General features: G+C 38.9%; 2 protein-coding genes across 2 annotated transcripts; one reads left to right on the top strand and one right to left on the bottom strand.

Annotated features, from left to right (window-relative positions):
- Positions 1–608: 608 nt before the first annotated feature.
- Positions 609–2,662, top strand: LOC114481725 (elastase-1). Its single transcript, XM_028476737.1, has 6 exons — positions 609–729; positions 809–918; positions 1,692–1,786; positions 1,858–2,138; positions 2,230–2,393; positions 2,477–2,662. The coding sequence occupies exons 1-6, from the start codon at positions 612–614 to the stop codon at positions 2,654–2,656; spliced, it is 948 nt and encodes a 315-aa protein (XP_028332538.1). The 5' UTR covers positions 609–611; the 3' UTR covers positions 2,657–2,662.
- Positions 2,663–3,427: 765 nt separating this feature from the next.
- On the bottom strand, positions 3,428–8,596 carry timm23a (translocase of inner mitochondrial membrane 23 homolog a (yeast)). The gene is made up of 7 exons (XM_028475569.1): positions 8,225–8,596; positions 6,549–6,607; positions 6,368–6,461; positions 5,399–5,483; positions 5,265–5,323; positions 5,045–5,155; positions 3,428–3,991 (listed from the first exon to the last, which is right to left on the bottom strand). The coding sequence occupies exons 1-7, from the start codon at positions 8,331–8,333 to the stop codon at positions 3,873–3,875; spliced, it is 636 nt and encodes a 211-aa protein (XP_028331370.1). The 5' UTR covers positions 8,334–8,596; the 3' UTR covers positions 3,428–3,872.
- Positions 8,597–9,663: the final 1,067 nt, after the last annotated feature.

Here is a 9,663-nt window from a genome sequence, read left to right as displayed (position 1 = left end):
TGTGATGCAATTGAATGGTGTCTGGTCATTTAATTTTTTGTAGTTTCACAAAGTCTGTAGATAATTTAAAACAAAAAAGGTTGGGTGTAGTAAATTTACTGATTTAGAAATATACTCAAAAAAGTACAAGTACCCATAAAAGCAACTCAGTTACAGTAACGTGAGTACTTGTAATCTGTTTCTTTCATCTATTAGTATAAGTAATTTCACCATGGACCATTGTATCCTGTTTAGATTGAACAAACTGTAGTACAAGTTTGAAATCAGGGCTGAAACCGTAAGGTCATTCTTGGGCCACGCTGTCATGTGACATGATGCGATGCTTGTTTGCGTACAGTACAGCTGGGCCTTTGTCGCGTCCTTGGTCCTACATGAGTGTGAAAGTGCTGATGGGACTCCCAGAAATCCCTTTTTCTCAGCTGCAGTGGAAACTCTAAGCTCCAGGAGAAAGATCCAGCGCTCAGCCTTTGTTGTCACATGGCTCATTGTGGTCAGACGTGTGCTGTTATTGTTATTCATGTGTTTGTGTGTACAGTACGTTTACCTGTGCATGTACTCCAGCCTCAGTATAAATAGCATGAGGTGTGTGTTGGCCTGTGACTCTGTGGAAGATGGTGCTCCTACATTTGTCTTTATTGCTGCCTCTGCTGTTGAGCAAGGCATCCCTGCCTGCAGCTGCATACACACTCAATCCAGACCGACAGCCACAGCACAAAGTCCTTCACTTGGGTGAGTCCAGATTCAGACACGCTACAGTGAATTTCATGGGAGATGTACTGGTATGAAGGCAGGGTTTCTCTGCTCCTAGACTGGCCCAAAGACTGTGGGATGGCTCACTTCAAACCCAACATGGCTGAGAGGATTGTGTCAGGTAATGAGGCCAGGCCTCACTCCTGGCCCTGGCAGGTCTCGCTTCAGGTGAGTTTTTCTGCTCTGGTTTTGATTTTAAAGGATAGAGGGTGTGATGGACAGGGAACAAAACCATGACTGTGTTGGCAAAGCTCCACCATGGACATTTCATGGCATTTCTAGCTATAGACAGATTGCTTAGGGCCCCATCAGACACTAGGGGCCCACCCAAAGCTGAGTTATTGGCCTCATGAGAAGAAGAAACTTAACCTTTCTTCCCTGATGTACCTACAATTCTAGAGTTTTTGACATTAGCAGACAAGTACATCCATCCTCTATCATCCAGTAGTTTCTGGAGCATTTGATGGTTTAGGGACCACTCCATACAGTCTTGCAACCTGGCCTTGCTCCACACAGCTTACCACATAAACCCGCACAACATGCACAGTCCAGATCTTGTGTACCTAGATGTGAACATCTATCGTAAAGTTGTGTAGCAGCATTGCTAACCTCCGTGTTACTGAGCTGTCAGAATAGATCAGCACTACCATCATGTGACAGTATATAATCCATTCTCTAATGCATTAAGATGGATACACATGGTTTTCTCTTGGTCCACTTATTAATTTGACTCTCTGTTGGATTACATCAAAAGTACTTGACCAATCTTAATGACATTTGACTCAATTATTTTGGGTTGGTTTGTTGATTAGCCCACCAAGTTGCATCAAAATCAAATCTAGATTGTCCATATCACCGCAGTTTTTCCAAATAAAAATAGGGTGCCCATACAATTGGACGTACTGTGTCAACACATGACCCTGAATGCGGATCTCTCACAGGTTCGTCCCAGAGGAAGCAAAAACTACATTCACGTCTGTGGAGGAACTCTAATCCACAAAAACTGGGTCCTCACTGCAGCCCACTGCTTTCAGAAGTAAGAAATAAAAACATTCCTATACACTGATATCTGTGTTGGTTAACGCAAGGCCATGATGTGCTTTTCAGGGGTAAAGCAGAGGATGCTGGGAGTTGGAGGATTGTTCTGGGGAAGCACCAGCTGAGGCGCTCAGAGACAGCTGAGAGAACCTTCCCTGTGAAGAGGATCTACAGGCACGAGAACTTCCGATATCCAGCTCAGAGCGAGCTGGACTACGACATCGCCCTGGTGAAGGCCGGCACAGACATCCTACCGTCTAACTTCATCCGCTACGCCTGCCTGCCGCGCAAGCAGACTAGCCTCAGGCCGGGTCACTACTGCTGGGTCACTGGCTGGGGGGACACCCGGGGTGAGTGTGGAGTCTGTGGACCCTCATCCTAAATATCCAAACAAGTAGATATCGTTGCTGACATTTCATCTATCATTGAATTTTCTTCCAGGTGGCAAAGAGAATGTTTCTCTGGCTGAAGCGTTGAATCAAGCGCGTCTTCCCATCATCGACTACAAGACCTGCCGCCAGAAGAAGTTCTGGGGGGACCGCGTGCGAGACTCCATGATCTGTGCAGGATTCAGGGACACCGAAGATCCTCCAGCAGCTTGCCAGGTAGAAAAACCTTTATCCAGTTGTCTCCCCATGTTGAAAAACCTTCAAATGATGATCCTGGTTTCTTCTTCTTCTACCTCCAGGGCGACTCTGGTGGACCTCTTCTGTGCCAGCTGGATAGAGACCGCTGGGAGGTGCACGGTGTGGTGAGCTTCGGCCCCATTGGCTGCACTGTGGAGAACAAACCCAGCGTGTTTTCTCGCACTGCCGCCTACATACCATGGATCGAGGCCACCCGCATCAGGGACTTCTTCTTGCACTAAGTCAGAAGCGTCAAACTCATTTTAGTTCAGGGGTCACATATGGACAAGTTTGATCTTTAGTGGGCAGCAGAAATGGAGATTTTAACAATTTCAACATTAGTGCTATGTAGTATATAAGGCACCAACAATATCCAAGCAATAGATGACAGGTCGTCACAATATCTATTTAATTTGGGTACATTTTGTCCAATAATTTGTGTATATTGAGCAAGATTTTTGGAAAAAATTTGGTTTCTTTCGAAAATTTGAGAGTAAAAATGACTTCCAACCCATGCAAATATTGAATAATTAAGTTCTACTTCCAAATAAATCTGTTAAAATGTTGTTTTTCTTAAAGTGTATTATTTTACATTGATGCCAATATTTATGTTTGGGTTATGATACAGTGATTTAAAATTATTCCAAATGTCTGCTTAATTTCAATAAATAACTCCCATTAATTCCCTATTTTTTGAATATTGTCAGCTCCCATTGAAACTCGACAGATATTTTACGCCCCTTTGTAACCCGACTGATATCCACAACTAAATTATTTGGTCATTTTCACAATGACAATTTTCAGACATTTTTACCTTTTCCTGCAGGCCTATTTGAATGCTTTAAAGGGCCAGACTTGGCCCCTGATCCTCGAGTTGGACACATGCACTAAGCAGACCACCCTCACACATCACGAGTTTTTTTTTTTTAACAAAAAATAACACCAAAATCCTCCCATTTTCTATGTGCAACTATCACAATTCATCTCTTCATTAAAAGTGATTCAATCAAAAGAACATTTTGTAGATGTTTTTATTGGTTTTTTGTTTATAATCCAGCAGGTTTAATGGGATTTAGCACATCCAGTACAGCTTGACAGTTATTTCACCTAAAAAAAAAACCCATGGTTGCAATTTTTAATAAATATACACAAGTGGAAGTGACTGTAAGGCTTTCAGTCTGAATCCATGGTTGATTTTAGATGGCTTGTTTAACCCAAATATTATGGGTTGGCTGCTTTCAAATGTAGCACAGACAATCAAACATCCTCCAAATATCTTAATAGTTTGATCAGTGACAGGAAAAACTCAGATCTCAGAAAAGATCTTTGACTTGTAGACATCTCCAAGTCCCAGAATGCTCGAGGAAAATCACTGTATGTGGGGAAACCTTGGATCTGGGAAGAATGCGAGTCCTCCAAGGCTGGGTCCTTGCAGGTATTTTGGCCCTAATGTTTTTTTTAGTAAAGCCTGGAGGGCGAGGATGAGCCAGTGAGATGGTCCCAGTTGTTGTAGAGAGCGTAGGCAGCAGACAGAGCCAGACCTGCTAGACCTCCTCGAGCCGCTCCCTTTAATCCACCTGAGGAGACGATTCAGAGCAAAACTCAGTACCAACCAACCACATGCAGGGATACATCCACCATTCAGTTACAATAAAAGAGGCCGGAACAGGACGTTTGTTTAAACGTGTTGGTTTTTCTGGTTAATTCAGACTCTTTTTATTCAAATTTGTAATTTTATGACACTAAAGGATGAAAAATATTTATGCAAGAATGCAGTAAATTCCTGAATCCTGAAACACAAACAGGTTTTTAGATTTTCAGTGATCATGGAAAACAAATGAAAAATCACAGAATTGACTTGCTGAATAAAAAATTGCCATACGACACGAAGCCGGGACAATACTACGCATTTTCATAAACTTTTTTTTGCAGTAAGACTGGTATTTTAATGTATCATGCAGCAAACAGCAAAACATGTCAAATCATGTGATTTGAGCATGCAGGCTCATTTTACAACATAGAAATATTAACAACAGTTTATTCAATTAATCCCTTTTAAGTATTTTTGGCACACTTTTGGGAGGTTTAGTGGTCCAGTAATGACATTAAATTAAGGAAAGCTGATAAAACATAGAATTATAGAAAATTTGAACACAGAATGATAAATTGGTCTTTAATTTGATTTAAAGCCTTTTAACCTTTATCATCATTATTATACTTCTAATAATGGAATTAAAACCAGATTTGACTAATCCTTTACCACAGAGATAGCGAATTTTTCACAGTGGTGGCCACAAAAAATCATGTCAGTATTTAAAATAATGACCAATCAGAGCATTGATTTTGTTTATTTTTTGTTGTGCGCATTTCTGAATTAACTTTGGGTGTATTTCTGTTATTTGTGTGTAAACTTACAGACGTCTTGTGTGTATTTGGAGTTAAATTGTGTTGTTATGTTGACTCTTCATGCATTTGTTGTAATTTTGTATGTTTTGTGTATTAGTGTTTTCCTTTTATGTCTTTTTCTGTGATTTTTGGAGTCATTTTGTTCATTTAAACTACTTTATATCTGAGTTCAGATCATCTGAAATCCCCTGAGTGTTGAAGATATGATCTAAGCTTGGACTTACTGCCTGACTTAAAGAGCAAGCCTGTTAGCGTCCCAGCAGCCACTGTGTTGATGTCGTCTTCAGCTCCTCTGGCTTTCTCTATGGCCACACCAAATGCACTGTACAATAATGCTGAAAAACAAACAAGAACAGCTGTCATGGCACAGAACAGTGGAATTACAGGGTACATCACTGATAATCACAGCCCAGTGCAGGTGATGGATTGCTGAGTCATCCTTACCAACTGAACCCAGAGAGTTGGCCCACGATGCTCCCTGTCGGGTCACCATGTTAAGAATCCTTTGGAAGTAAACAGTTATATTAGCATTAAGTGTGTTTTAGTGCAGACTGCAGCTGTATGTACACTATACTTACTGTACGTTGCGAGGTTTGGACCACGCCATCTCTCTGGTCTCTTTCAGGCCCATTCTGAGGCCATTGAGAGCTCCAAAAGTTGCTCCTATGGTGGAAGAGAAAGCAGAGCAAATAGATGAGGATTAAAATAGTGTCGCAGTGCACAAAGTTGTACGTAAACAAGACAGGATGGTACAGAAACGGGCCACTGGCGGGGTCTATTTCAGTGCAGCCCTAACAGTATAACAAAAACGGACAGAAAGACACACAAAGTGACTACACTTACCTACAAAGAGAACATAAAACATATTTAAAAAAGAAGATAACCAAAAATCCCCCACAAATGAACACAAAATAGCTCAAGAAACACACAAAATGAGAGACAAAAATTGAGGCACACAAAAACCCAAAAAAAAAAATACACAAAATGACAGAAGAATACACAACATGACTCCAAAAAAAAAAACTACAAAATTGCACAAAATGACAGAGAAATACCCCAAATTACTACTTAAATCAATAAAAGTAACAAAAAATATATATAAAAAACACAAACTGAGAGAGAAATATACAAAATTATACCAAACACATAAAATTAAAAAAACACAAAATGACAACAAAAGTACAAAATGAGATTAACAAAAAAATACTTAATGGTACCAAAAACAGACATCCAACCCCATAAACACACACACGATAACAAAAACAAAAACAACAAAAATAACAATAATGACATTCAGATCTGTTAGTTTCTGACTGCAGACTTTAGAACGTAGATTCTACTTTGGATTATATTCAAAAAGCTGACGTGAATTCTGATCACGTGGCCTTCGGGTCAAACAATTTGTTTTGTGGGCCCTACTGTAATAAAAGTTTCCCATCTCTGGGAAAGCATCTTTATCCCTGACTTCAGTGATTTATGGACAGAAAACCTTCAGAATGATGCTGATCTAGTTTAAAACCAGTGAAGCGAGCCACAGACATCCTCACCAGTCATACAGGAGCCTCCGATGGTGAAAAAGGCCAGTTCAAACCTTCCTCGTGTTTTATTGGCTCCTGTGGGTAGGATGAACTCGTCTGAGTCCTGAAACACAACAGAGTGTAAGTGACCACTGAACAGGTGAGTATCAGCAGCACTGACAGTGACGCCTACTGGATAAACTAAACTCACCTGTACCAGGTAACGTGGGTCCACGTTCAGGTAGGGAGACAGAGGACTCATTCCAGTCACTGTAATCAATCACAGATACTGAAGGTCAGCTGATCGACATGTGGATAAGGTGATGTGATGGTTACATATGACATATTCTTTAAATTTAATTTTTTTTTTTAAATAGTTGTATGAGGTAAGAGATATTTTCAGAAGGATACATTTATTTGTATATTTGCTTACACACCACATTAGACATGTTTTCAAATGACTGAAACGTGTGCAATTAGAGCCGGGCGATAGGGACCAAAACTCATTTCTCAATATTTTTGTCTCAAAATGGTAATAAACGCTATTTTAATATTTTTAACTCAATAAAGTCTGACCAGAAAGACAATTCTGGGTTGAATTTGCTGATGAAAAAGGCCACACAGGCACATTTAGTAACAACTGCACAATATGTGCCACTTTTGGCTTTTTCTCCTACAAAGGACAGCATGTGTGAGTGAGTTCTGTAGTGTGGGATAGGATGCACTCAGTAATCCATTGTGCTTTTCATGCTATTCTGAAAAGTAACGAAAGCACTCCTAAAATGAGTATTTGAATAAAAATTAAGCTATAAAATATAGATCTCAGATATATAGAAAAATTGTAAAGATATATCTCGATATAGGCAATATCATTTTAAATATCGCCAAAAGAGAAAACTTGATATATCTTGAATCTCGATATATTGACCAGCCCTATGTTCAATCACAAATCTTATCGAAAGTGTTATGTTTAACTCAAGGATTCTTCCTTCCGCTAACGTGGGTTCTAATCCCACATTTGACAAATATATATATTCTTTATTTTAACATATTTAACACGGCAAATCCCACCTTTAAAAATACATGACAAAAATAAACATTTTAGGGTATTTCCTGGGTTAGGGTTAAAATAAAAGCGTTTGCAGGGTAGTTAAAAATAAATATGAGCAAAAATACAACTGACGGAACTTTAAGTCACGTGGTGCACCTATCACATAGCCTAAACTGGCCAATGCGTATGCATAGAACGCCAGTCTATGGATTCATTTAACGTATCCATAGTCACGGCCAATGTTATCTATGTGCTATCATTCACATCAAAGTGCAATTTTTCTGTGCCATATTTATTTATCTCACCAATAGGTCAGTTCACATTTTCTAATTGCGTGTTATGGTAATGTATTTAGATATAGTAGGTTAAGTATTAAATAATTTGCATTTCTTTTTCCAATATTTTATTTTAATGTGTTATATATAATTCCTCCTTCTTGAATGGGATCCGCACAAGGTTCCTGCTGCTTAACAGAAGGTTTTCCTTGCCGCCATGATGAATTCATGTTGGGTGTGGGATACATATGTATGTGCATATACGTATATATGCATATGTGTGTATCCATAAAATGAAGAGTCCGTCCTTAAGACTGCTCTACTGTAAAGTGTCTTGAGATACCATTGGTTATGATTTGGCGCTATACAAATAAAAGATTGATTGATTGATTCTTGGAGAGCACCTTAATTTAGTTGTATATGTTGTACAATGACAGTAAAAGCTTCTATTCTCTAGTACAAGTCATCGAATTTATTCTGTATCAGTCACCAGTTAACAGTAAAACGTGTAATTTCATAACACCAGGTGATGTAGCATGATAGCAGCTAGCTAACACTCACATGGGACACCGGACAGCTCCGTGTTCGAATATTCCGGTGCTCCTCCACCACCAAAGAGGCCTCCGAGGCCTCCCTTGAATCCCCGCGCTCCCTGTGAGTTGTCGTCCATGTCAGCAGCAGCAGAACCTCCGGTGTCGAACCAGAACCTGGACCTTCGAACCGGAACGTCAGCCCGCCGAGGAACAACACTCTAAAAACACCGACCTACAGCGAGACTTACGACTAACACCTCAGACGTGTTTCTAAAGAATTTAAGACGACTTTTAAGCGAACACCTGTAGATTTGTAAGCGTTCAGTTCTTTCCGTTCATGTTTTCTTCTTGACCTCCAGCAGCAACCCGCTCTGCCGTAGAACAACGTAAAGTGTCGTGACGTATTTACGTCACTTTCTATTTGTAAACTTCTAAAGGTGCGACACCGCCCTCTGCTGGACATAAATAATCACATTAAATATTAACTTTAATCATTTTAACAGACTTATTTCATCTGCTGAACTTACTGTAACTTAACATTTAACACTTTAGCGATTTTAATTAAGTATTTTACATAAGATAAGTTAAAGCTAACCTAACTTACCATACTTCAACACAACTTTATTGAATTCAAGTCAGGAAAAACCTGAGCAAATCTTTCCTGGTTTTTACCAAGCTCAACTAACCAGAGTAAATCAGGTCAAATAAACCATTTAACTCTAGAAAAATCAAGAAATTAAGCTTGATATACATATGGGGAAAAACAAATTATGTTTACTACAAAGGCTTAGAAATGCAAAACACAATATTTTATATTTATTGTCATAAAGGAAAATGTGCATACACATAAACTACGCTAAATGTTTATCGCTGATGTTTTCATGGTAAGGGACGGGGTTAATTTTTTTATACTAAAGATTTGCATCATAGTTTTTGTCAAAATATCAGAATCAGAATCAATTTTATATGCCAAGTATAGTTTTTGGACAATACAAGGAATCAAAAACAAACACACAGAAACAGTATAATAATAATAATAATAATAATAATAATAATAATAATAATAATAATAATAATAATAATTGTGTAGACAGTGTATTGTTTTTAGCATTTTGAATAATATTACATTTTTTTTTTTTAAAGATTTACACTGGTCATTTAAACTGGAGTGTTTCAAACACATACACAGTTTAATGTTTAGCCTGAGAATCGAAGCCATGACCTTTGTTGACTTTTTGATGTAGTAAACCTTCACATGTTCAACACAAGGGGGCAGCAGAAAGCAAAGCAGTAGAAATTGGCCCCTATGGGGGTCAGAGTGTTCCTGCTCAGTCCCCAGAGCTCGCATTAGTCTGATTTCATTAACTGATCTGGTTAAATCTTCCCATGTCATAGATTAGATTAAGTCTAAGATTGGTTCTCACTCATCATGAAGAAACTCTGATGATTACCATGTGACCTATGGGA

The sequence above is a fragment of the Gouania willdenowi genome, chromosome 19 (assembly GCF_900634775.1).
Source record: "Gouania willdenowi chromosome 19, fGouWil2.1, whole genome shotgun sequence".
NCBI classification, from domain to species: domain Eukaryota; kingdom Metazoa; phylum Chordata; class Actinopteri; order Blenniiformes; family Gobiesocidae; genus Gouania; species Gouania willdenowi.
The sequence above is the reverse complement of the archived record's forward strand: the minus strand, read 5'-3'. Positions and strand labels throughout refer to the sequence as shown.

Bases quoted from the DNA above. Each gene is read 5' to 3' on its own strand.
- LOC114481725 (XM_028476737.1), top strand. From the start codon at position 612: ATGGTGCTCCTACATTTGTCTTTATTGCTGCCTCTGCTGTTGAGCAAG. The intron at 730-808 runs GTGAGTCCAGAT...CTCTGCTCCTAG, and splicing joins GCACAAAGTCCTTCACTTGG to ACTGGCCCAAAGACTGTGGG. The intron at 1,787-1,857 runs GTAAGAAATAAA...TGTGCTTTTCAG, and splicing joins GCAGCCCACTGCTTTCAGAA to GGGTAAAGCAGAGGATGCTG.
- timm23a (XM_028475569.1), bottom strand. From the start codon at position 8,333: ATGGACGACAACTCACAGGGAGCGCGGGGATTCAAGGGAGGCCTCGGA. The intron at 5,484-6,367 runs GTGAGGATGTCT...CTTCCACCATAG, and splicing joins CGGAGGCTCCTGTATGACTG to GAGCAACTTTTGGAGCTCTC. The intron at 3,992-5,044 runs GTAAGTCCAAGC...TCGTCTCCTCAG, and splicing joins CTTGCTCTTTAAGTCAGGCA to GTGGATTAAAGGGAGCGGCT.